The sequence below is a fragment of the Gallus gallus genome, chromosome 12, assembly GCF_016699485.2.
Source record: "Gallus gallus isolate bGalGal1 chromosome 12, bGalGal1.mat.broiler.GRCg7b, whole genome shotgun sequence".
Classification (NCBI taxonomy): Eukaryota; Metazoa; Chordata; class Aves; order Galliformes; family Phasianidae; genus Gallus; species Gallus gallus.
This window is the reverse complement of record NC_052543.1, coordinates 11,786,392-11,814,175: the sequence shown is the minus strand read 5'-3', so window position 1 is coordinate 11,814,175 and position 27,784 is coordinate 11,786,392. Positions and strand designations below refer to the sequence as shown.

The 27,784-nt window shown below is 46.5% G+C and overlaps 1 protein-coding gene across 7 annotated transcripts; it reads right to left on the bottom strand.

Annotated features, from left to right (window-relative positions):
• Window positions 1-5,414: 5,414 nt before the first annotated feature.
• QRICH1 (glutamine rich 1) lies at window positions 5,415-27,462 on the bottom strand. Of its 7 annotated transcripts, XM_046899751.1 has the most exons (13): window positions 27,343-27,441; window positions 26,570-26,630; window positions 23,844-24,021; window positions 22,735-23,064; window positions 14,319-15,338; window positions 11,423-11,600; window positions 10,656-10,810; window positions 9,773-9,887; window positions 8,390-8,498; window positions 7,909-8,060; window positions 7,148-7,238; window positions 6,154-6,347; window positions 5,419-5,866 (listed from the first exon to the last, which is right to left on the bottom strand). In XM_046899751.1, the coding sequence occupies exons 4-12, from the start codon at window positions 23,041-23,043 to the stop codon at window positions 6,155-6,157; spliced, it is 2,322 nt and encodes a 773-aa protein (XP_046755707.1). In that variant the 5' UTR covers window positions 23,044-23,064; window positions 23,844-24,021; window positions 26,570-26,630; window positions 27,343-27,441; the 3' UTR covers window positions 5,419-5,866; window position 6,154. The 7 variants fall into 7 exon arrangements, with proteins under 7 accessions (NP_001244196.1, XP_046755707.1, XP_046755708.1 ...); XM_046899752.1 differs by lacking the exon at window positions 23,844-24,021 and having other exon boundaries at window positions 27,430-27,462; XM_025154395.3 differs by lacking the exon at window positions 23,844-24,021.
• Between the last annotated feature and the right edge of the window lie 322 nt (window positions 27,463-27,784).

The following is a 27,784-nucleotide window of genomic DNA, read 5'->3' as shown; positions in this document are numbered from 1 at the left end:
GCACACGCGGCCGTACGGCGGCCGGCAGAGATCGCGCGGCGCCGCCCACGCCGCAGAGAGAGCGCGGCCCGCCCGCACGGCGGCGTGACGTGACGTAACGCTACGTGCCGTGACGTAACGGGCCGTCACGCTGGTGGCCGTAGCCCCGCCCGCGGGAAGCCGAGCGGCCCGGCCCGGCTCGCCCCGCCGGAAGCAGTCGGCGGTGAGCGGCGCCGGGCGTCCGCCGAGCCCGGAACGTCCCGGGGACGCAGCGTTACCTGCTCTGCTCATCCCGTAAGGCACTGTGCCAGAGGGAGAGCAGCTCGAGTGCCGTCTGTTAGAGGAGGGCCACCGAGCTGCTCGGAGGGCTGGAGCTCTGAAGGCAGGCTGAGGGAGTTGGGCTTCTGCAGCGGGGAGAAGAGAAGGCTGTGGGGAGACCTCACTGTGGCCTTCCAGCACCTGAAGGGAGCTTACAAGAGGGAGGGGGACCTTCTTTCAGGGACACGGAGTGACAGGACAAGGGGGAATGGCTTCAAACTGAAAGAGGGGAGATTTAGGTTAGGTGTTAGGAGGAAATTCCATACTCAGAGGGCGGTGAGGCAGCGGCACGGCTGCCCAGAGCTGTGGGTGCCCATCCCTGGAGGTGCTCGAGGCCATGGATGGTGTATGGCAAACAGGTATACAGATTGTAAGGTAAATAGGTATACAGGTATAGGACCAGAAGGATTATCGCATTACAAAGGAGTAATGAAATAAAGATCTTACCCATGTCCTGGGCTCACAGAAGGGCTCCAAGAGGAGTGATCTCCAGCTAGAGATCCTTCCTCCTTGGGAGTCAGCCCTTAAATGGGGTCTCTGTGGGTGCAGCCAGGCTCCACCCCTTCCGGTCACTCAGGTGAAATTGCGTTCACCTGTGCCCTGCAGCTGACTCAGCGCTCGCCTCAGGAGGTCAATCAGAGGTTCAGGCCGTGATTCAACAGTTCCCATACAGATGGGGCCCTGGGCAGGCTGAGCTGGTGGGGGGCAGCCAGCCCACGGCATGGGGTCGGTGCTGCGTGGTCTTTAAGGTCTCCTCCAACCTGACGCGTTCTGATTCTGACGTTAAATAAAGGCTGGTGCTAGCAAAGGTTTGCTAAGCCTACCTGGGAGGCACACGCTGATCTCATAGTGCTACGCTACAGCACAGGCACGGCCGTAAATAGGTTAAGTCAGCCTCTGTTCCAAAAGAAATAGCAGGCAAAGATGAATGGTTCTCAAAGAGACTACAACAAAGGCTGCAGGGAAAAACATTTTATTTCCAAGCAGATTACAAAGAGCAGAGAATATAAGAGTAAAATTAAATTAAAAAAATAGTTGAGTGCATCTCTTTAAAATGATTTGTAGTGTGAGTTACTCACGGGGCAAAGCTACTGGAGAGTTCTGAAGGTCACTTTGCAGGATGCCAATCACATGTGCTGTTTAGATCAGGGTCAACATGGGAGGGACAGACAAGACGTATTTTGCATATAGGCTGCACACTCATTATCAAGCAAGGCTCTGGGCTGCAACTGGACCCTGCCCTTCTGAGACATCCTCTCCACCTTGTTCTCTCCTGCAGTTCCCTCTTGAGATCTAGACACAGTTTATTGCTGCTGTAAGTGGGTTCAGTCTGCCTCCCCATCCCGATGAGCTCAAACAAGAACAGAGAAGCAGGCAAACTCGCTGCCATGCACGAGGTCATACAGGGAATAAAGTGGCCGCAGTGCTGAGAGCTGAGCTTCAGCCACGCAGCAGAAGGGAAGCGGTGGGTGGGGGGCACAGCAGTGGCTGCACAGATTGGAGGCAGCACGTCTGTGAAACTTCTGGAAGGAAATTTAAGATACTTGTTAAGGTAGGAAGATGCTCAACTTAGCACTGCCAGCAGTTGAGGAGGGCTGTTTCCTATGCATTGGCACGAGTGAGACAGAACAGGCTGAAACAACTGGAGAAGGTACGTTCCCTGCAGTACTTGAGAGGAGCAGCTCCAGCAAGAAGATGGGAAGAAAAGTCCCATATAGGGTGGAAGACAGTTTATATCCCTCTTTAACAGTGATTTAAGAGCCCAAACACTAATTGCAAGTAAGTCACTATTAAAATTGGATGACAATGCAGTTCGGTTAGACTGTGCAGAGTCCATTAGCATCTAGCAGCACTCAGACCAGCAAGAAGATGAGCGACTACAGCATCAGGAAGGCCTCCACTCCACGTAAGCTCAGAGGGCTCATTTCTGCCATTTTTGAAGCTGTTCTTATCACTGCGTGGGAGGCCTGAAGATGGCCCAATCCACTCAGAGCGCACCGAGGCAGTTAGCAGCCCCGATGCAGCTGAGAAAAAGACTTTATTTCTGCCCTAAGAGCAACAGTGCAGAAATGGGTTCTTGTTTAGGGATCAGATTCAGTCTTTTTCACTGGCCCAAAGCAGGATCTACTTCAGCCCTTGTCTGGTACCTGAGACCAAGGAAACCTCTGAAGCAGCCATCAGACAAGTGCCATTTCAGGCCACCCTTAGACCGTTCCTTTCACTCACCACTTCAGGCAAAGGTGAAGAACCACTCTCTAGTCTGCTCTCTGCTGTTTCAGCCATTACCGCTCAAAGGAAATACTTGAACTCTTGAAAGTAAATGAAAATCTAATGCTGCCACAGACAAGTGTGTAAGAGAGGCTACAGCGTTCTGTAAGAAAGCAATGCTATTAGTGTCAAGAGGTAGGACAATACACGAGTCTAATGTCAGAGTGTGAGGTGCTTTACAATAGTCAGTCATACTCTGCCTTCTACAGTTCCTTTCATATCAGAGAGACAAGATGGGCGTAATTCAAAACCAACAACGCAGGGTCTTCTAGCTCGACTTTCTCAGCTTTAGTTATTTAAAGATTGATGCATTTTCAGCCTGTCTCAAACAAGGCATAGGGCGTGGAGAGTTCTCATTTAATATATACACACATACAAGAGCTAGCAATTTGGCACTCTCGGAGCCTAGGTGGAATGCCCTTTAAGCAGCAAACAAGCTGGTTATAGGAAAGTGTTAAAAAGCTATTTTACATGTTTGACTGGGAACACCTCCCAGAACTTGGATAGCAACCCCAAGCCACAGCACTCTCCTGTGCTACTCCGTGCACGTCTTCCTATGAGCCCCTAAAAGGGAGTAGATCCTGTTCTTTACTATCAAAGAACATAGTAGTTATATTCTAGAAATACTGTACCTTTTAAACTAGCTCCAGAGAGCCAGACTAGAAGCCAGGCCCAGAAAAATAATCCTTAAATCACAGTATATCGATTGTCTCTAAAAATAGGGAATGGATTAACACAGTGGACGTTCTGATGAGACGGTACAGAACAGTACAGCAGTCCACTTCTAAGTCAGCAAGTTCATCTCTTAGATGTGTCCGAACAATGAGAAAGTAATGGGAACACTTCAGTCTGTCAGAACACAACCAATCACTAGGAGATCTCCACACCTAAGTATAGGCCGAGTTCCTCCACTCTGAAGCTGTATAGTCCAAGACCGAGGAGAACTCTTCTCTTACAAAGACTTCAGATCATCGTGCTGTTACGGGCAGTAAGGAGAACGCACCATCGAGAATTTTTAGGTAATGTGGGATTTTGTTTCTCCTGAAACTTCAGCTGAATTATCTGTTCAACCCTAACCTGAAATTGCCCTAACAATCTTTTAAGTTATCCCAGCTTCTGGCAATTTTAGAGTAAGGTGACTCCCAAAGCCACTTAATGAAGTGGTTTGTACACTTAGTACCTGGCAGATGACTTGAATACCTACTGCATTTCTGATGGAGACGGAAAAAGCAGCAGGCTCACATGAGTGCAGGCGTGCTGGAGCTAGTTTCACATGCAGTATTGCAGAGCACACACTGGGACTTGAGCACAAGTGGTCTGTCTGCAGTTTCTCTCACGTCATTGTGTCTCTCTTCTGAAGACAGGGCAAGCTGCCCAAAAGAATGGGAAGTCTGCTCTGTGCAAGCCTGTGCAGCATCCTGAACAACCACCACACCCACCTGTTTGTAACAGTGGGAGTTGGCCCCTCACCACATCCTTAAATACTTCAGTTAGGGCCAGTAACTACAGTATGGTAAAGGGATTATAGGCTTCTGACAGCTGAAATGGTACTAGCAATCCTGACTGCTGCCTTACCAGGAGGCAGCTGCTGGCTCCCAATGGCTGAATTTCACTGAAGGTGTACGTTGTCAACGTGACACACCATCCAGACACCATCTTCCCAACTTACCCACCGGGATGTGGACACCAACCCAATGTTATTTTTCCCCTTGCATAACTCTGAGGTGGGAAACTAAGCTATAAGTCTATGTTAGAGTGCAGGTATCAGTTATAACAGTGAGTTGCTACCTCACCTCTCTGCACTTCCTTAAGCACAGAGTCCTATACAGGGAACAAACTAATCATACAACCAATTCAAGCACATCTGCTTTCTCATGAACACCGTCAACATGAAGCATCAGAGGCTTGAAGTCTCGCTAGGCCCACACACCTCTACAAGGATCAAGAGCACAGAAGCAGACAACATTATTCCTATTCTCATTCTATGTGCAGATTTACACTGTGCACAACCAACGGAGACGGCAAATCTTCCTTCTCAATACAGACAAGTGTTGGCCAACAGAAGCTTCAAAAAAGTTGCTTGCCTGTAAACAAGTTCTTTTATTGTAATATATATATAAGTATATATCTATCTATGTATCTTGGAACAGGAAAGGGACATGAGATGGAAAAGCAGGGAAGACAAGTTCAAGAAACAGAGTCACCTCTCTGCATCCAAGAAGCTGGTGGCACAAATCACAAGCCTGGCTAGAGTGATCTCCCATTTCAAGCACAGCTGGCTACCCACTGGCTTCAAAAGAGCAGACTATTTGTTAATAATATAGAATACAGCGACTATTTAAGATGCAGGAAGGCAAGGCTACATGGTTGGGGGTTATGATCATGAATGATGCCAGAAGCTACACAGCTGTGTTAAACTCTGAAAAAGCTGTTACATGGCAGGAGTAAGCCACAAGCTGCTCCCAGAATGCCCTGGAAGGCCCTTTTCCCTCTGACACAGTTGGTATGGTGTGTTTGTAAAGGCGGGGAGAGGGGGATTTGCCTAGGAGTGAAGCCTCACAGGCCAGCCACAGAACATGTAGGACAGACTGACAGCCTGATCTGGTCTCACAGATCCACGTTCCTAGCCTGACACCAAGCTTCCATCAGCAAGCAGAAAGCCAGGTCCTTTAATAGAATTCAATCCCCTTCTACCTTCCTAATTTGTCAGGGTGAAAGAAGTCCAGCAGACTCAAGCTGGAAAGCACAAACAGGGATGAAAACAACCAGTTTGCATACTGATCTTTGTTTAACGACCCCCCCCCACCCTCACAGCTCACTCTTCCCCAAATAAAGACACATTGTTCAATGGCATGTTGAAAAGACGTGCTCATCATTCTTAATAAACAACTAGAGTAAGAATACATAAGAGAAACAGGGTGGTATCTTTATATGATACACAAGTGTATGTTACAAGAATTCCATCAGGCACAGGAGCCTCAAGGTTTAAGGCCTCAGTATTAGGCCAAAAAAGAAGAGTGTGGTAAAGTTTGTACTTTTAACATCTAAAAATGTCACTTAAAGGTCTGAATAGAAATCATTGTTTGTTTTTTTTTCTTTGTATAAATGACAATTGTAGTTCACTCTCTCCTCTTCCTTCCAAGACAACAGCAAATTAACGTCCAAGCACAAGAAAAGAAGATGCCTGCCTCTCTTCCACTGGCTGAGCAGGTCCATCCATCATTCTGTGCCCTCTAGGCTGCACGTGCTCCAAGGAGACAGAGGCCCCAGTCATCCAGGCCAATCTTGTAGTTCATATTTTCTACATCATAAAAAAAATCAGAGTCAACCAGCAGCTTTCCACAGCTCCCAGTTCGCAGGGGATATGCAGCCTCCAATGATTCCAACAGTTTGGTGTGTTGGGTAGGATACACAATGGGTAGGTTTCCTTTAGATTCTTTTAAAGAGAAGAAGCCTAAAAGGGCTTCATAGCTACACCAATAAAAAACCAAAAACTTAGGCATCTCCTTTAGTGTAAAAGTCTGTACAATTCTTTGCTTGTCCCTCCCCCATCACCCCACCCCACCCCTTCTGAGCCAAGAAGGATGCCTTAGTGCATGGTGCTGGCATTAGCCACGGCAATAGCTTCCTGAATCTCTCGTATCACCAGGATCCGGGTGAGCATCTGCTCCATCTGCTCTCTGCTGATCGGCTGGATGGAATACCAGATAGGGCTGTTGGGGGCCACCACTGGCTCCGGAGTCAAGTAAAACGTGTCATTCCGGCCTTTCACACTCTGGGGGCTGCATGAGGAAGATCAGAAATAACCAGACTAACGGAATGTCCTGGGAGGGAGAGACCTCCCCTGTCCTCATCCCAGGCCTCACAAATCCTGACAGTGAACATCTGGCTGAGGAGACACGAAGGTACTTGTTCTGTAGGTATGGAGTTACTCGTAGGGACAACGGTGGTCCCAAGTGTTTAAGCCATGCCAAGGTTAAAAAGCCATGGCAGCAACTACAAGTAAGTAGTTTTTATTTCCCACTGGTAAGTATAACAAATGCTTGCCTTAAAGACCAGAGTGAAGCAGAATTAGGATATCTTTCACATGCAGGCTATCTGCAGAGCAATCCATTAGAGGAACACATACTTTAGTTATCAGAATCATAATAATTTATAGGTGAGTCCCTTGACGCTCCCTCTAATTTCTAGTCCTCATTTTTGTTCAGAAGCCAATTTGAATAGGACCCTAATCCCAAGCAGCAGATGCTTCCAGATCGCCTGCTTGCAAGTCACAGGCAGAACAATGAGCTCATGCCAATGCAACAAACCTTCGGAGCAAGTATGAGATTAAAAGCAGCCAGTTCACAAATTACAATTTGTCTCTTTAAATACCACAAAAGTTCCAAATTAAGTTAGGCAACCATATAGCAAAATCCCACCCTCTCATAATCAATACCCTTCCCCATCTGTGTAAATTTATGCAAATGCAGAAACTATGCCAGGAGTAAAATGCTGCCCTGAAAACTAGGCCAGCTACAAAATGCTGTGCAACCCAGTCAGTGAAGTCAAGCAATGATAGGCACAGAATGAAGGCTCTCACCATTTGAAGAGGTAGAAGTCATACAGCTTTATCGGACACCTCAGGGGGTTCTCTGGATTCTCAGTCTGCTCTGCATACATGTCATCTGTAACTAGAAACCAACCCCCACAAGTCAGTCAGACACTGTATGAGAAGCACAACAAGCTGAGCAGTGCCACAGTCTCTGAAGTATTTTGTCACCATGCAGTGGTTGGTAAGAGACACGGCTGTTCCAGGACAAAGCTGCCTGGTTTCAAGTACTCAGAGTATCACATGGAGAGCTTGCTTTATTCCAGGCATACTGAACCATACGACCTTCCCATAGCCATTTATCCATTTCTATCTGTGCCCAAGTGACAGAGATCTTGCCACTGAGAATGCAATGTCCGAACCAAATTTCAGGCTCATGCTTTCAAGGGGGCACACCACATTTCTATAGTAATTCTACACAGTTCATGTGCTTTGAGCACTCTGAAAAAAAAAAAAATAGTCTTTCCAAAGAAGTTTCTCCCCCTGCTCATAAACACTAACAGTTGCCCCCTTGCCCACAAAAACAGAACAGGCAAGTTATCCTCAGCTTCTGACTGCCTCAGATAAGGCTTGCCTCCAAAACATACTTATTATTAAAAGGTACTACGCTCTCTCAGGATCACGTTTCTTTCTCTTAGGCTGATAATAATAACTGATAGAGCCTGGGGTTCTCACAGTCCCACCTGCAGATATCTCTATGTCTCTTCAAGCCCAGTAAGTAAGTTGTTTCCATAGAAAATTCTAGACACTACCTTTCTGGCCTGTCTGGTGTGCACCATGAGCCTTCAGATAGCGGATACTCGTGCTTTTATCCTTGGGATTGGAAGGGTTCTTCTTGGTCTGCCTCAATACCTTGGAGAAGGCCAGCTTCATGTGCTGGTCTACTGTCTTCAACAGGAAGTATCTGATCAGGAAAGAGAATACAGGATACTCAGAGGATACAGCCTCTACAGTAACGCAGTTATCTTTACTCATCAAGAGCCAGTTGAAGCTCAAATCAACACTGAGTTAAAGACTATTCCAGCAAAGCACGCAACAGGCAGAAGTTTAGTTTCCCCTCTGCTAGCTCTTTCCTTGTTGCACTGCATTTCTTTGCCTGATGGGGTTGCAAGAGGGCTCTGTCTGCAACCATTCAAAATTCACGACAGTGCCTTAATCCAGTGCAGCAGTTTCCTAACAACCCTGACAGTGAAGTTTTTATGCTGCAAAAGTCTCACAGGCACAAGTACTTACTTTGTATTAAAAAACATCAGCGTAGTGAGCAAGGTGGAAGGGGAGTGAGCTCCCAGCTGCTTACACTCCCACAGCATCTCCTCCGTTACGTGACTGGAGAGGACATAACCTGAAACAATCAAAAATCAGCATCATGCCAGGAGACATTTACAGCAGGAACAAAGGCAGCATTTTCTGGTCCGTAAGTATGAAGATTTGGGTTCTATAAGGGAAGGAGGACATCCTTAATGATGACAAGATTAATTACCACAGAAATAACTTTAATAGCAGGTACAGTTAGGAAAACAATTGTATATATACACATCAACCTCAAATTGCAGAGAATATACTCCTGCAATATGTCTAGATATTCCAGTCAGACAGAAATAAATACGTGCTTAAACAGCTTTTAATTAATGGCCTAACTCCAATGCAGATGCTCCTAATCCAATAATATGTGAGAGCAGGCAGGCCAGTATAACAAATCAGCTCTTGGCCCTGTGCACAGCCTCAGTCAGTACACAATGCCAAGTGATGTATTTGGACACATGACTAATCCTTTGATTCTCAGATTTTTTCCCCTTTGTGTAGAAGAGGAAATACTATACTCCAAATACACAGATAAACAGAAAAAACAGACAGCTCTATAAACTCTAGGGCTTGTGGAATGACAAAGCACAGATCAAACAGCCAGAGCGAAAACAAAAGGATTCCAAAACTCACACTGCTACGTAGCCACCTAGCCTATAACATCAGCTGCCTATCTGAACACAAGCAATAGCTCCTTCACTGGCATCTAATCAGATCAAAGGCAGTGAAGTCATAAGAAAACAGATTTCTGTGCCCTAAAAAACACAACGCTCACTCTAGTTTTTGTACACAAAACCTGCCTTTTCTCAAACTGTCCTCTCACCCCTGCTGCCATCATCTTCAACACAGGGTGGAGATGAGCTGCTTTTGATTGGAGCAGCAAAGGCTCTATCTGTGCTTTTATTAAAAAAACCCACCTGACACTACGTGGGTTTGGATATGGAAAGACCATATCCATCTGATTGTGGCAACATGACAGTGTTGCATCATCTCCCAAAGCAACAATGTGTGTTGCAGGCAAGATGTATTAGCGCTTCAGATGAGGAAGCTCAATTGGGATCAGGGATCTCCAAGTAAGCCAACCTCATAAAGCCACAGAGTGTCCACTATCTGCTTTCTGATGGGCGACAAGCAATAGGCAAGCACTCCTTAATGGGGACTACGGCCTATAGATAGAACATTCTTTTACCTGATCAATATGATCTGTCTTAGGGATTTATTTATTTTGGAAGGTTTTCTATTCATACTACACTCCTGCTGTAGCTTTCAATTAAACATTCCAAACTCCTTAAGAAAGTTCTTAAAAGTTTTTACCAAGGGGGGAAACACGAGGCTGTACATCCTTGAGAACCTCATGCAGCCATTCAGTGAAGCGAATATAGTAGAGATCCGAGAAGATGTCATCTACTCGCCCATTTTCAAAGAGATACTGCAAAAGATTCACAGCACAGTCCAGTACAGTGATAGCATGTTCCTCTCAAACAAGATTTTATCCTAAGAGCCCACACACCCGGTTACTCAAACACTTCACAGCACTGAAGACTAATACATACTACCTAGGGAAGTGAGGACCCCTGCACTGAGAACAAATAATCTCAGTTACTATCAGGGGAATGCAAAGACAGGAAGGAGAGACAGCCAGCAAAGTTGGTTGGAGTTCATCTCGTATTTTAGATGTGTCCATTGGAAGTTAATTCACATGACTGTCCTGTGGACTTTAGACTCCTTCAGATAAGGAGGTAGATGCCAATTCTCCTATCAGTTTAGTTCTGTTCCTGCAGCTCTTCCAGGAAGCATACTGACATTACCAGTTCAGACTTCCCACGCCATAAAAAGCTAAATTTTTGCCTGTTAAAGCTTCAGCTAGATCAAGTCTTCATAGATTTCTCAAACATCATCCCCTGCTCCTCCCTCCTCCCAAAAGAGGAACTTAAAAGGACTTCTTCATTACACTGAACTCATACTAGCAATTCTTCATAAATTACTTCAGGAAAAAAAGAAGCACGTTGCTGTTTATCAATTACATTTAGTCAGTGCATCTTTTTCCTTCTTATACTGAAGAAGCAAAGACTTTATTCTTATGAAATCTCTGGGAAGCTCATTAGAAGCAAGTCTCCCTTCTTATAAAGGAGAATCCTCCCTGTATATTCTGACAAGACGCACAGCTCTGCTGCGCATAGAACTGTCCTCCCCCTACCTTCTGAATACACAGGAAGATATAATAGAGCACATCTGGATCATACGGTTCACCATCACCATTCCGTGCTTCTCGTGTCATTAAACATAGACCATAATTCAGCTCAGCCACAGCTGAAGATATGAGATCTTCCTGGAACCTCAGCAGCTGACGTCCTAGAAAACAAAACAAAGCCTTATTATTTAAGCCATAAAGCCATATTATTTCTGACCTTTCAGGAATGATTTCCCACATCTCCAGCTCTGCTGTCTATCCGGCAGTCCTAGTAGTACCACATTCTCCCAGTACAACAAAGAAAACCAAAATAAATCAAGACTCTAAGCTGTCAGATCTACCAAAAAGATAAGCGGGCAGGAATCCAAGAGGAAGACTGTGCCCTGCCAACTGCATGACGACAGCCTTCTTTTACCACGTACAATGAAACACTGCCCTGCAGCAACAGGAAAACAGCAGCTCCATGACTGCTCTACCAGACTGGCTGGCACACACAGCCATTTTGTTCGGCCACGCATTACAGTCACATAATATCCTTTCCTACAGTCACTAGACTAGTTGCTCAAGTCACCTCAGCACAGACCTATATTTCCCTTAGAACACGTCCTATGGCATTTCGATCATGCAATAATTAGTACCGCAAAGTAAATACTTGTTTAAACTTAACAATAATCACTGACAAAAAGGTGCTTTCCAAGAGGAACGGCGAACGGTTAATATTTCAAGTAGAGATTAGGCAACGACTGAAAGCAAGCTCTTGTCACGACACATACTTCCAATAGGTGCTAGCCTATTTTGGGCTTCTTTCTCCAGCTCTGCATTCTTGGTCTGTGCCCAGCTTTTCCACACTTCAAGCCCTTCTTCTGGCTTCAGAGAGTTTGGAAGTAGAAGTTCAGGTGAAGTCTGCGGCTGCTGCTGCTGTTCTACTTCAGCAACCTGAACAGTTTGAGCCTATGAAAGAAGACATTTCAGTTGCAGATACTTTTAAATACAACAGTTGCATAGAAAACAATTAACTGCAGTGCTACCTCTAGCCCCAGGACATCAGCCTTTTGCAACACCCTCTCCAGATTAGTCCAAGGCACGTAATCTTTGCTGTCTAGCTTACTGCTCATGAAAGAACATTTGTCTCTCCAAGTATTTTTTTTTTTAATGGACATATCTAAAATCCCTTCAGCAAACACACACTACTTGCTGATTGATGCATTCAAAAGTCCTGCAGGACATCACAGGAGACCCAGCAGCCACGTGTGATTCTTGCAGCAGTGTCACAGAGAAGCTAGTTCACTGACAAGAAACTTCATAGAGCTGAAATCCTCTCACAAACAGACTTCTGGTCTCTTCTCCAACAGCAAAATGAACTACTGATTTTGCTCCAAATGTGTTTTTCTTGACTTTATACAACTTGCCACATTGAGCCATCACAAAAGACCACCACCTCACTACAGCAAGAGAGGCCCAATTGCTCTGGCACTATTAAGAGTCCGTGATGAAAATGTTGTACACATCAGTAATACCTGTAATTTAACGTGAATTTAACCAGAAACAAAACACCACCAAAAAAAAGCCACCACAACACCACAATGAGACAGGCGATGCCTGTAAAAGCCTCAGACTGGAGCTTTCAGACTGCCTACCTCAGATTTGTTGTGCTTCTGTTGCTGCTTTGTTTGTTCCTGCATCAGCTCACAACTCCTGTTTGCATATCAGCCCCTCCATCACCATAGCTGCAGTGGGAGACTATCACTGAAAGGCCTCAGGTTTATGGAGGCAGATGGCAAAGCAGTCAATCAAGCCTCTGTTGCAAAGAGGACAGGAGCCCAAGGGTGAGAACTGACACTCCATCTCCATAGGAGCCAGGATTTTGCCCCCGCTCCCCTCTGGAGTACTGCCCCGTCAGCCTCTGAGCAACAGAGAGCAACCACCCCTGCCAGCCCCATCTAGATGGGGGATCTGCTGCCCTGACCTCACAGCTGTCTCATCTGGTGTGAAAGCAACACACAGGCTAGAGTCATTGGTCTGGAAGTTGATTTTTAAATGACTTCTTGTGTTTCTTCAAAAAGAGAACAAAATAGCTGTTTAAGGCTTGTCCCAACTAAGCTGACACTGACAGGGAGTACCACATAGTCTCACAGCTGTGAGACAGACACCACCCAGAAGTGAGATGCTCACCTACAGCAGCTTTATCATCCTTCCTAGAAGAAGAGCACATGCCTTCCAGAATTGCTTCCATGTTTAGGTTATGCAGTACCCAGAACTCCACAGACTTTTAATCAGAATACTGTCTCGATACCCAAGTACTGTGGACCACTACATACAGGAATACACAGCATTGGTAGAAGCTTTACAAGAAATCAGAGAAATTATGGAGTTTATACTTTGGAAAGGATTCTACGAATGTATTCTTAAAAGACCCTTGAAATAACCTCCCCCAAAAACCTGTTCAGCAGAAAGGCAAGAAGTTCAGTCAACTTATTTTGAGTAATTGAAAGGAATAAAGTTATCTCTAATAGACCAATACAGGGAAAAAAAAAAAGATACTGAAAGCTCTTTGAAATCAACAAAACAAACAAACAAACAATAGACAACAGCGAAAGAAAACAACGGATGTATTACATGACCTACAGGCTGTAGGTTAAAGTACAGCTTCACAGAAGAGTGCACCCAGCAACTGACACTTCAAGACATGCAGGGAACCCTTTTCATTGAAGACATGTGCTGTAGCCCACCAAGGCTATGACTCGATTCAGAAACAGACGTGATAGCCAAAAAGCAATCCTCCTTGTCCCACTGCTTACTGATGAAATAGAGGGCATGTGTGTGTTTATAAAGTGTTATTTATAAACTGGAAGGAATTTGTAATAACACTTGTGCTAGCAGATGTGGGTATTTTTGCTCTCGTTCCATTCAGCAAGAACAGGCTCTGACACAGATCAATCTCTACACCTTCTAAGTAAAAAAAAAGATAAACTACATTCATTTGCACATATAAGACAGGTCATTAATTCCCTATTCATTTAAGTTCTAAAACCCAATTAAAAACCCTTTTTAAAAAGATCAGCAAATTTGGCTGCTATGTTTGTCAAGCATGACAAAGAGATAGTTACTTGCCATTGGTCATTATGGTGTTCTTGCACGCCAGGCATTCAGTGGAAACAGGTCAGCGTTACAGATGGGTACACCTGATCCATGAAGTCTGCTCTGACAACTAGTCAGATCTTGACATTTTAACTGGGCACTGGATCTGCTGGGAACTCCAAATGCCACATAACACAAAGTAACCACAACTAGGCCGCTAGAGCATTTATGCAGCTGACTTTGTTGCTGTGGTCCTCACCTTTCCTTCAAACAGTTCAGGAAAAAAAAAAAAAGACTATAGACCCTGAAATAGCTGCTATGGGGAAGCTAGCAATACGCACTTGCTTATTCATTTCTGTTACAGAGATCAATGCAGAACTTTCTTTTGGGAAGTTCTGCATTCTATAAATATGTACCAGTATTAATGTGTGGCAGTCCTACATCCAAAGACAAATGCTGCATGTCACACCCGGGCCAGAGGAAGACAGGCATCTCTGCTTCCTCGATACAAGCTGTCTGCTCACATTCCCTCTCCCCAGAACATCTGCAAGTTGTTAATTGAGGACCAAGACCCAAGCAAGTTAAACTTACTGAGCAAGTGACTTGTAGTTGCTGCTGCTGCTGCCCCTGCTCTTGGGGTGTGGGCTGCTGCTGTTGCTGCTGCGGGTCCCATATGTGCACTGTCTGTGCTGTGTTCTGGTATGTCCCGGCCACAGCCTGCACTGCCACTGGAATGTGGATGTTGCCATTCATAAACTGCGCTGGAAAGAGTGAATTAGCAAGAGTCTGCACCACTTCCTCATGAGAGTTCTTCACTACTGAAGTACTTCCCACCATCTTATCCTTGTCATCTTCCAGCTTCACTGTGGTCAGTGTCGTTGGGGAGCCACTGACGTGGACAGCATTGTAGGCCTCCTGAGGGATGGCGATGTGGGTTATGTTTTGCTGCTGAAGGTCACCACGTGGCTGAGCAGAGTAAACAGGGATGGTCCAAGTCTCTCCAGTGGGGCTAGTAATGGTCCCAGTGGCACTGTACAGGTGGGCACTGTCCACTGTTAGTAAGTCTGGCCTTAGAGAGACATAACTTTGCTGCTGGCCCTGAGGAATGGCCAACACTGTGGCAACTGGCTGCCCTGAAATAGCATACGATACAGTAATAGGCATATCCACCTTGCGTTTCTTCACCGGCTGAAGGACGCTAGCGGTGCTGATCCTCCTCTCTCCCTCTCGCGGAGAGCCTTGTTGAGAAGGTGGAGGTGACAACGCCCCCACTGTCTGGATCTGGATCTGCTGACCACCAGTAATGGCCTGTCCTGCCACAAGCTGTGCTTGGATCTGCTGGTGTTGTATGTGCTCCTCCTGTATCTCCGCAGCCTGGATCTGCTGGGCAGTTTGCACGTGCTGCACTTGGATTTGAGCTGCCTGCAGCTGAGACGGGCTGGGGCTCTGAAGACACTGACTCTGTATTGTCTGGGACGCCTGCTGCTGCCCCTGGCCTTGGATCTGCACCTGGACCTGTATCGGTTGCTCAGAAGCTTGATGGACAGTGAGCTGCGGAGAGAGCTGCTGGGCGGAGACCTGCTGCGGTGACTGCTGGACCTGGACCTGAACCTGCAAGACACCAATCGGGCAGTTAGCGATGGCAGGCAGCAGCAACCAGCAGCGGGGCCACTGGCAGAGACTGCACATCACTGGAGGTCTAGCTGTGCTCCAGGTCTTTTACGTTCAGTTTTAATACGTGGAGTTAAACTACTACCAAAGATCTCAGGAAAACTAAACCAGATGAGCTACTCCAGAAGCACCCAGCTGACAGAAGCAGGGCAGGTGCTGTGTTTACATGGTATTGCACGAGCAGACAGAACAACACGTGAGCTGCCTCTCCATCCTCAAAGCGCTGCTGGCTCAAGCCAAGAGATTGCAGGCCTGAAGGCTGAAAGTCTTCAGAGCTATTTCCATTGCAAAGTGTTATTTCAGCACAGGCCTTGCTATAGTGAGATTTTTAGGTCAAACTCAACATCGGAATTGTAATTTGTGTATCTTGCACAAGATGTACAAGTTTTTGCCTCATTCCTACTACGCCCTAAAGACTAACGTTACTGCTGTCAACCCCAGCCCCTAAATGGCTGCAGGAGCCTGGGACAGGCAGCAAGAAAGGAGGGTAAGCTGAAACCAGCACTGGGCTCCTTCCACACAAAGCAGAGAATTATTACTTAGAAACCAACTGTTAATTGTAGCACTACATAACCAGGTGTTAACACAGGAAACAGTGCAATTTTCAACTAAATCTGTGTCTTGAGCTAAAGGACAACACTACAGCATTTGCTCTTTTAAATGTTAGCAGTATTTATTTGACAAGGATAATTAAAACCAGTTAGCTTTTGATTATTTGCTTATTCCATTTAATTCCATTTATTGCCCAAGCCGTTCAGCTGTATTTTCTATCTCATGCATTTAACTCAATGCCAAATACTATGGACAAAATACATTAGTACTTGAACTAAAATGAATTGTTTGAACTCCAAGGGAAATAAATAAATATTCCTATGCCCAACCCAGCTGATGTCCTCACTCCCAGGACACTGAGAGAGGTCTGCCCTCCTCTCCAAAGGCTTACTCATTTCACTCCCCAGACAATTTGCTGCATTTGCCCTGTTCTCAGAAGTAACATCCCAGCCTTCCACGATCACCAGCTTCTCCACGCTTCCTTAAAGCTTAAAGGGGGCATTAATCACTCAGCTTTTCCTTGCAAATACACAAACTTTTTTAGTAGCACCTACAAACGCTACGTGATGTTTGAACCCAACACTGATTTATTTAGTCATAAAACCGTGTCTCCCTGGCTCACATTCCCTCAGCCTTTTTCATCTCACTTATCAAAGCCTGACAAGTAAACGTAACATCTGAACAGACTCTACACTCAAGTTTACGCTGCACAGTTATACAAAATCTCAACCCCACTTCCTACAGTCACCTATAAAACGTCTTAAAAAAACCTCCACGCTAAGGACTCATTTGCAGCCAATTAAGAATTGCTAAGTAGTATGTGGGGTAGCAAAATGCATCACTTGCAAACCAATTGTGTAAGTCACCTCCTGTTAGCAACTCATTCTGTTCCTGGGAAGAACAGTGAATTTTAGAGGCTCCTGCTGACAGCTGCATGCAGTATACTGTAATCCAAATGATGTGGACTTTATATAATTTCCTGCAAGGTAACAAGACACATACGACCTTGCACCAGCATGGCAGCTTAAAAAGCTGCATCAGCGAGTGATTTGCTCAGGAGTTAATTGAAAAAGATGAAGTCACCTACTGGACAGTTCTTCAGTTCCATCTGATACTCAGACCACACTGCCCCACACTATGGGCAGTGCCCAGCAAGCAGGCCCAAGCACAGGTCCCTGTCCTGACTTCAGTTTAGGAAAGTCAACTGCAATTATACCTCTAAGGCAAGTATTCCCCCAAATAACACTAATGACTACTAATAATAACCATTAATACAAGCCCTCGTTCAAAACACTACCTGCAAGACAAAGGCACAGGATGGGTCAATCTAAAATGCATTATCACACAGCAGATTTTCAGGCTCATGTGAGAAACACATTTAGAATCACGTCAGAAAGAAGTAAATGTGTCATTTGTCCTGTACTTCTGCAGTGAATTTTAAGAATATGCACGTTGACTGAGAATACCTCAGAAGTACCCCACCTTCACTACATGCAGAATTTTACATTAGAGTTTGTTACCCTCTTCTCTTTGTGTGTATGAAATCTGTATTTCTGTCACTAGCAGAAAGACCTGAAAGCCTTCTCCTGCAAGGAGACAATTTCATAGTGTTAAGTGCAGTTAGATAGGCTGTGAAATGGGTTTAAGCAAGAGGCACAGCCTAAGAACAGAGCGGTACTTTCTCCTCTCTGCTTTTACAGCCTAAGCCCACATCTCTAAAAGCCAAGGGCAGCTTCCATCACTTCCAGCAGGTGAGTAATCATGACCTGCAGTCACACAATACTCCGCAAGAACTAAATCCTAACCTCTACAACTGAGCTGTGCAGCTACTGTTCTAGAGAACACAACGTTATTTTTTTATTTTTTAATATCCAGAGAAAGAGCCCAGACCCAAATGTGTTGTGAAAGTCAGACTCCAGAACCGCTGCAAGTTCTTCATACTGCAAACTGTTGACATCACGTTTCCAAGTAGAGGTTGTTCCTATTTAAAGGAATATTGAAGCTCTACCTACTACACATTACACATCCCTTGTGAATTACATATCTATTTTTAATCAACCATATTTTGCAGCAACTCCCTCTCCATTTTCGAGTAGCTTGCACCCAGGAGTGCTACAAGCCTACACTTCAGATTTAAAGACTAAACTCGTTTGAGACAAAAGGACAAAGAATTAAACAGCATCAGTGGTTGACTTGTTAAAATACTCTGTACAGAAAAAAAGTGCTTTAAATTTGCAGGCAAAGACCAACAGAGACAGCGATGTTCAGCACCAAGGTGAAGGAAGAAGAACGTTATGCTGGGAATGCCTGGATTGCACTGGTGCAGTAGAATAACACACCAAGTCACCAATACTGAAAGACTGCTTATTGTCAGAAGTTTGGATGCAACAGCATGAAAATAATCACTTCCCAGCAGGCTGCAATTAAAGAGAAATGCATTTTTACCATAAAATAGCTAGAAGTTGGGCCAAATACTTGCAGACTAGAGAACCGAAAGCATTAGATGCCTGCCCTGTCTTGTAATAGCAGGGTAGAACCCAGCTTAATTCCCTCAAGGGGGAAACTTTGCGCCATTTTAAGGAAAAATAAAAAAAAGGAACACACATTTTGTCTAGAACTGAGCACACACAAAGAGAAGATCAATAGCCACTCAGTAACACTGACCCAAAACAAGACTACAGCTTACGCCTTAGTTTCATCTGAAGGCAATCCCAAAAGTTAGGCTCAAAACCCAGGACACGTAAGAGGGGACAAGCAGCAAACTTGGATAGAAGAAGCATACTCCAAAAGGCAGCAGGAGCTACGTTGGTGGACCTTGGATTTCCACACCTGAGCAAACCAATGGAAGTAAACCACCTGGTCAAAAACACTGACAAGCACAATTGCTGTTTCCTAACCATTCTTAGCCCCATTTAAGGCTTAAAATGCACCTCCCTCAAAACCAAGTGACTCCCAGCACTTAGAACCAACACTGTAATAAAGGGCTCCTTCTAACGTTAGGTCAGAAGGTACCTACAGCATACAGACAAGTACAAAATAGGTGAAAAGACTGATCACTGAAGTAGCAGGAAATGGTGAACTTGTTATTCGACCGCCTTACAGGAAGTCCTTTGCTACCTATCAAAGTAAATAAGGTCTACAGGGAAAATACAAGTCGACTTTTCAGAACAACTACCAGAAACTCAGTCCAGGTTTTTTCCTCTGCTCATTCATCAACATCAGTGAGACAGTGCCATAGACCACAAAGGTATTTTGCATGTTTCAACAGTTACCATATCAAGATTATGTTGACAAGCTGCACTCTGAGGCAGGATTTAGACCTAAGTCAGAACACATGAAGCAAGGAAAACAAACAGCTTCCCTCTCCTGAAGAGGAGCCTATTTCCATATACAAGAAGGAGCTATCTTTAAAACATCACTCTCTATTACAACCATTCTTTGAAGTAGCACAGCCCGCTCTAGCAAATGTTAATACTAGCTGCTACACCAATATCTCTTTATTAGAATGTTTTTCAAAGATAAGCAAACAGGAGCCATACCTTGTGTTAGAAAAGCAAGCTGAACCCGGAACCAAGAGAAGGACAAGGGGACAGCCATTTCCACCAGAAGTGAAGGAAAGGTACATTCTCTGCAGAGCCAAGGATAAGATTTTCTTCTGAGCCACTGAAGCGCACCTTTTCCTGCTTTATGTTGCAAACAATGCCTTTACTGGTCTGAAGTCATAGAACAGATCCGAGGAAGGCTAAAACAGTCATTTAACCACTTCCTATCTAGTGCAGCAACCTAGCTCACCTGTACCACCTTCATCTCATCCCTAGCCCAAGGAGCTCCTACAACCTTGCCATCAGACTGTCCTAAGAAAGGTTAGAACGGATGAACTTCCCTGCATGCAGTGAATTCACCCTGCACCAATACTGACTCTTTGCTGATATCCTTCCAGCTACATCTTGCAGGTAAATATGAGAAGTGAAAGGAGGAAGGGGTTCACTACTGCACAAATACTGTGTTCTCTAAGGAAGTCAGTGCTAACACCTCTTCTTGTTGGTGTCATTAGTTCTGCAGCCTCGATGGCCAAAACCAGCTAGCAGAATCTCAGAGGCCAAGCTGATAAAACTCTGACTCTACTGGAGCAAAACGCAGCCTTTCCCACCTGGCCCCTGACACTGCACAGGGTGTGACAACTTGACATGCTAAACCATTTATTAAGATATAACATCATCACTGTGATACTGAGCATGGAAGGAGCTCCGGGACACTAGCACTGTAGCACCAACTACTATATAACCTAACTGAACAGCGGTATCTACTTTAAAATAAATGTTAAGCAACAGTTTGTTGAATCTTTTAGGCAAGAAAACCCTAAGGTGACAAATTTTCCTTCAAAACAGGAAGCATATTTTGCCAGGATAAATAAAAGCAGCAGCAGTCACGCAGTCTTTGTCTTCAGCAACGAAGACAGAGGATGAAACCTGAGCACTGTCTATCTTTATGATCATAGGGCTGTCATCAGCACTTGCAGCCATGAGGTCATCTGACCTGTGATATTATTAGTCACCTTCAGCGACACTGCCACACTGCCAGATAGAAGCACGGTCATTCAGAGGGTCTTCACTAATTTGCAATTGGATTAGCAAGAATTAAAAGGATTATCAAGTCAAGAACTGGGATGATTTAAGTTTGATTAAGATCTCAGAGGATGACCAAAAATTATCATAAAACAACAGCAAAGTGAGCCAGAAGAATCAGACACACTGCTCTGGAAGAACACTGTCACCCCCAGCACCCCAACACAACCTGGGGTTTAGCTCACACAAAGCCACCAGGCTTTGCCAGTGCTGCCACAGAAACAGTCATGAAACGTCTGCATGCTACATCATAGGTTTATAGGTTTAACCTTAACTGGATCTTGACAAGAAATCTTGAAAAAACATTGAAGAACTCTTACAGATGAGCAAAGACATTTCTCTACCCAAATTCTGAGAAATAAGGCTAACTCAAAGATAATTCTGAGCCAGATGCTCGAATACTGACAAATCCAGTGGCACTGCTGATGAAAGCTGCAGCCACATCAGGTACAAAATGTGCCACCAGACTGTGATGGGAGGTGGTAACGGGCTGAAGAGAGCCACACAGGAGGCAATACAAACACTACTGTCCGTACTGACAGATGTGAAAGCAGGTATTCTAAAGCAGAGTCGCACCAAAAACAAAGGCTTTTTTTAGGAAAGCTTTTTGAGAACTTGACTTTCGTTAGATTTCTCCCATTCTCCATAAGGTGCAGGCCATTTAGTTTACAAAACAGGAACATAACTCTGGCAGCAACTCTATGGTTATTTTCAAGAAGGTCAGGAGCTTATTTTTCTCTGGAGCATATGATATTTGACCTCCCTCCCTATCTCTGTTACTAGGAGGCTTGCAAGGGTCAAGCCTGAGCTTTGAGAAGTTCCAAAAGGAGGCAGCAGTAAGAAACACATGCATACATACATATTCCTTGTCAGTTTTAAGATTGGTATGGGGCCTTTAACATCTTCAAGGCTGAGGCACTGAAAAAGCCCTAATCCTTCTAATAGTTCTTCTGCTGAACTGAAAAATGAAACTTCACCCCCAAAACATGCTAGCTGGCAGAACCAAAGCCACCCCTGACCACTTCTAATAGACTCATGCAGAGATCTAAGGTATCTATCTGTGAGACTACAGGCTTTTATTCTTCAAAAGCCTTGTGTCACGAGTTACTGTAGGGCAACAGGTTACAGAAGTCCTAGCTGAGCATTCAGTTACTGGATAGAAAGGGTAATTGGGAGACAAGTTATCCAATGAAAGAGGAAAGTTTGTCTTCACTGTAGGATAAGAGCACACAAGTGAGATGTCAGCAGAAGTCTGTATCGCAGCAATGGTACCCTCATTTGTTGCAAAAGAAGAAAGCTCACAATGCAGGCTACACAAGTCAGCAACTTTCCCATCTGAAGTGTATCAAAATCACAGCCACAGTCAGAGTTCAGCTGTTTAGAGATGCACCTTAAGAGAACCTTGGTAATGCCCTGCCACCTATGAGCTCTTTAAGCATTTGAGGACCAAGGCAGTTGGTCCTCAAAGTTACATATTTTTTCTTGATGCTGGATTTTTCTCATTTAAAACTTAATACAAATTACTTTAATATCTGTTAAAAGAGCTGCAGAAGACTCCTACCACCGTGCAAAGGAGCCAGCTTCCTTGGTACATATGCACCTTTTAGAACACCTTTCACAAAAATCATCTTCCCATGGTTCACAACTTAGATCAACTTCTGTGCATTTCTCTCCAGCTTTAGAAGCCAGTTCAAGAACTACAGCTTCTAGAACGTTCAAGTAAAATTATTTGAAGAGTATTGATTTCATTAAAAAAAATAAAAAATAAAAGCAACAAGAGTTAGATCCCACTGCCACTCTAAACAACAAGGAAAAGCAAGACCAGCAGAGAAAGAAGGGTATTTATAGCTGCTTCACAGAGTGCAAGGCTTCAGGGAGCTGTGTACATGCCAAAACTGTCAACCATTTCTCAAATAGGTTACACCACTACATTGCTATGTATGTTACTCCTCCTACAGTGGGGCTCAATGGAGGCACAGTAAGACAAATTTACTACCAAATTCCTTAAACAAGAGGGAAGCAGTGTTCTACATGAAGTTGATTGGTCCTGCTTCTTAAGCGCTTTCCTCTGGTTTCAGGTTAGCCAGTAGCTGGCTCTGAACACTATTCTGTGGGCCAACAAGTCATATACACCTTCAGAGACGATTTAAGATGCTTACCTGGACTTGCTGTGGTTGCTGAACCTGTATCTGCTGCTCTTGCTGAGTTTGCTGCTGGACACTGGTTGTCACAGGGCAAGCAAGTTCAAGCAAAGACCCGGCCACCTCTGTGCTGTCCGTGTAAATGCAGTTGCCGCCCTGCTGGTACACCATCGTGGTGGTGGCCGTCTGCTGGAACTCCTGCAGAGCTTCCGGCCCCTTGGAAGCCAGGGAGTCCAGGAACTCCTTCATCCTGTGCTGGGGGATCGTTCGCGCCTTCACGCGGATGTATTCTTCAAAGGAAATGGTGTTCTCCAGAGAATTATTCATATTGTAAGGTCCTGAGGGTTCCTTAAGGAAAGAGAAAGTGAAAACTCTTAACTACAGTGCTCCTCTGGTGCAAGGACATTCCCAACTCCAGTAATTAATTTCTCATACTGAGCACCATAAGAAATCCAGCAAACATGCAGGGCCAGATGCCCTGAGACAGATGCTTTAGCTTTGTGAGGCACCTTGCAGTGCTACACTCCTCTCAAATTAACCCTCAGCAGTTCAGGGAAGTCTGAATGACATCGGGTACAATCATGACACCTATTTCAAAGAGCTCACTGCCATGTAACACCTTCCAGAATTATACTTCACCCACACCAGGCGAATCTCATCACAGAACAAATCAAATCACAGACCTCATTCGTTTGCAGCATGCAATGCTAGCAAGAGAAGCTCAGAAATCAATACACATGGCTCTGCTTCACAGCCATGGAGGTGGAGAACCGAGCAGCGTGTTCTGTCAGGCCATGCAGCTCTACTCTAGGCAGCTAATAGGAAGCAGAACAGAGGAGCAGCAGACGCAGCATTCATCCCTCTGCTATTAGGACTAGTACAGCCCTATCGATTTGAACACAGCAAGCGAGAGGAGAGCACTGGAATCAAGAGATTCCTCAAACAGAACTACACACACGGAGAAGGAGAACTCTGGAAATTAAGCAGCCAACAGCAGCATTGGCTCCTGCTATTTTTTAATACAGGAAGAGGTTAACGAGAAACGTGTAAAGACAGAAGAGAGATAGAAGCAGTCAGATGATTTGGGAAAGCAAGTGCAAGGAGGGAAAAAAAAAAGATGGCTACACCTGAGAACATTAGGAAGCTCCAGGGTACACACCAGCAGCGTTCTTCTCTTATTGACTTAACTTGTTTAAACCCACAAATTGTTTCTGCAGTGAGCATACTGCTTGTTTCTAAGGTACTCATTAGTCTTGATAAAGGGTAAATAGATTTGAGCTCTAACACCACCAGCTGCTGAGATGGCTGTGAAAGGACAAGAAACAGCACAGCACTCAGACTAGAAGAGATCTGGTATTACTGGCAGAGAGATAGAAAAAGGGACAACATCACTGTATGCACATGTTGACTGCAGTCCTTAACAGAAAAAGTATGAAAAGCAGCACCCTTTGCAACATTTCACAGCGATTTAACCAAGCGGAACCAGGACAGAGGTTTTTGATTGAACAGAAGACTGCAACAACCGTGTGAAGACGGGAGCGAGTTCAAGGCTGTCAGTGGCGTAACCGCGTTGCCAAGTCCAAGCCCAGTTCCCACCAATACCTGCAAGCGCTGCAGTGATCTCTAACCACTCTTCACTGTTACGTGACAGCAGCCTAAACACACACGGTTTTTGTTTACATGGAGGAGGTTCACGGCTAGCATGTTTGACCAGGCCCATGTGAGCAAGAAGGAACATCACAGGTAAGGGAACACGAGGCAGCTTGCTGAATATACCATTTCTGGAATGACTGCTTAAAACACGTATTGATCCTCAGCAATACAAAGCAGAAGATAACAGCGTCCACTTGCTTAATACAACAATTCTGTAGAAATTAGCATACAGAAGCTCCCGTAGAGCCCAGAGCTGGACAGAGAGACAGACAGAGAGACACTGACAGACTCCTACCTGTCAGTGATTCTGCTCTGACAAGTTCTCAGGCTTGCGTGACAGAGCCACTAAAACTACTCACTCAGTTGCTGACTCAGCAAGGTTTCTTCCAGGAGAAGGAACCCAAGGAAAACTAAGCACATCTAAGCTTGATGTTCTGCTTGTTCTACTGAAGAGGCTCAGCCGGTGCTTTGCACCTTTCTTCCATCAATCTTTTTCCAGGTGACCAATGACTGCATGTCCAAGGTGACACCAGTGGGAGATTAAAAGTTACTAATACATCTTCAGGGACTCGGACAGGACCTACACCCAGCACACAAATTCATCTTGCACCTAACTGTAAGAAGCTCTGGTAGACGCTCTCAAGCAGGTAAACACATTTTCAGTTATTAACCTGTCTCAATTTTCTACTTAGAACTTGCACATTTTCTACTTAAGTACCATGGTGAAGCTTTTAGAACAGCACAATCACAGTGCACAGCCACCTAGAGGTGCATTAGCAGACACAGCCTGCAGAGGGGAGACTTCTGGGGAAGAAGCCTCAAGGATGCCATGCCAGGAGCCCAGCAGTGAACACTAACAGCTGCTCTTTGACTTCACTGCTGCTGCTGTGACAGCCAACTGCTGCAGAACTGGGAGGGCTCAACCCCTGGCAAAGTCCTGCCCTCCTCCTTACTGCTGCATTCACACTTACTCTGCTGAAAGGGCTCAGGGAATCAATTGTGTCTTAGGAGGTTATTCACTTTCTGTTCATCTTGTCAAGAGACATCAGTAGTTACCTTTAACCCCAAACAGCTAAAGTTATGTCATGGAACTACACCGCATGAAGGCTCATACACCGCTTTTGGAACTCCAACCCCTCTCCCAGGAGCTGCTTATACACACATCGTGCTCCTCCACGGCAGAGATCAGAAGCTACCAGAAACCCAGATACAGAAACAACAGGCTCAAAGATCAGCAGGAGGTTCACCACCAAACCACCACCTACCTCTTCTGACCACCAGGAAGCAGAACAAATAGCATGAATTTCTTACATACAAATGCTTGACCCTGCTCAGCTGCTCCATCCTAATCAGCACCACAGTCAGCCTACCATTCTGGTCTTGTGAATCTTCCCCTGCCACAAGCTGTCACAAGGAAGCTCTCACCTAGCACAGAAAAACCTTTGTTGTTATTGGCGTGAAATTACTACACTAAGAGTTAATAACAAATAAAGCCCTGAAATGCTTCTGCAAGCCACTGCAACATGTGAAGTCCCAAGCATGGAGCAGAACCCCATTATGCCACATGGTACTGAAAGCACCGTTCCTGCTCCCAAACAGCAACAGGACCTTCCTTTCAACTCCAGCCAACAGAAAGAGCTGAAGGCACCACAGGTAACACAGAATCATTCCCATCTACCCAAAGGCTGCTTGGGGATACATTTAACAAAGAGCACCGGATGGCTCAGGCTGTGCTTCACAGCCACACGCAGCAGCACAGGTACCAGGGCTAGGTGAAGATCCAGGAAAGTAATGCTGTAACCACAAACCACAGCTGTTACAACTAAACTCACCCACGTTTCTGAACAGAAGAAAACCTCTGAACGCATTCAACAGGCCAAGGTTCTGCAGCACGCAGCTCACTGCTGCAGCTGCCACTTTCACCAGGATACGTTCCCTTGAACCATCAGACACGTGTTAGAAACAGCAAACTCTCCCTTAGGCCTCAGCAGCACATTTTGAAGCCAAAAGAGCACCCGAGCAGAACGCTTCCTTTGCTAAGTGGATGTAAGCCCTCCCTTCTCAGTACTACCCCATCTTCTAGGAAATAAGGGCACAAAGCCCTCTGACGATCGCGAGCACACACGGTTAGTTCATAACTCAGCCCGAGGTTACTGAGAACACACACACGACTCGCAGCATGTGGACGATCCGGACTCACCAGTCACCATGGTGCATGTATTTCTGCTGCTCTTGTCCTGAGCTCTTAGACTTGTAACGTTCTGGAGAAGACAGAACAAAGAAGCCCTTTCCATCCCCGGTTCCTTTTTCTTTATTAAAACCATTTTACGTTCAATAGGCTTTGCCACTTAATATGATCAGGAAGACATCGCCGGGCTCCGGGGAAGGCAGCGATAGGACCCCTCCCTCCGCACCTGTCACGGCACCGGGCTGGGGAAGGCAGAGCTGAGAACAAGGCAGCAGCACAAGGCAGCAGCAGCGGTGACAGAGCCCAGAGGTCCCCCGGCACAAACCGCCCCGTCACCGCGCCCGGCCCCACCGCCGGCCCGGCCCGGCCTCCCTCCACCTGCAGCGGGGCGCCGGGGCCCTCCTTTGTTCCCCGCGGGCCCCGGGCAGCCCCCGCCGCCGCCCCGCCGCAGGAGCCATGTTTGGGCTCGGTGGGAAGGCGGAGGCCGCAGCCTTCCGGTGCGCGCTGCCGCCGCCCGAGCGAGGCGGAGGGAAGGGGGGCGCGGAGGGGGGCGCGCCCCGCGCGGGCACGGTGAAGCCGCGCGCGCTCCCGCCGGGCGGGGCCGCTCCTCCCTTCCCCCTCCCCGCCGGGCCCGCGCCGCCCCCGGAACCGCCGCCGCCGCCTCCCCCCCTGCGCACGACGGTAGGCCCCGCCCGGCCCCGCCGTCCCCCCGCCTCGCGTCGTCCCCCCGCTCTCCCCGGCCCGGCGGCCCCGCTGCGCTGCGCCGCGGCCCGGCCTCGCCTCACCCCGGCCCCGCTGCCGCCGCCGACTCGCGCCGCCGCCGCCTCGGCCCCGAGTCTTTTCCCCTCACAGCTCCCTGGGCGCCATCTTACATTCAACCCCCCGCAGCCAATCAGCGCGCTACCTCGGCCTCGCGAGAGCGCGGCCCTCAACTCCCGCGAGAGCTCGGCGCTCGGGCCCGCCCCTCGCCTTAAAGGGGCCGCGCTCCCGCGGTGGGGGCGGCCGGCGGGGGGCGCGCTGCGCGGCGGGAGGGGCGCTCTCGGAGCCGGGACACGCGTGGGGCGCGGCCGGGGCGTTACCAGCACCGCGGGTTGGGGCATTGCGGGGCTGGCGACGCAGCTTCTGGTGTCTGGCCGACGCAGGGCACGGGGCTGCGGGCCGACCTACAAGGCTGCGGGCAGGCCCCGACCCACGGGGCGCCTACGGGCGGGTGCCGGTGCCGGCCGC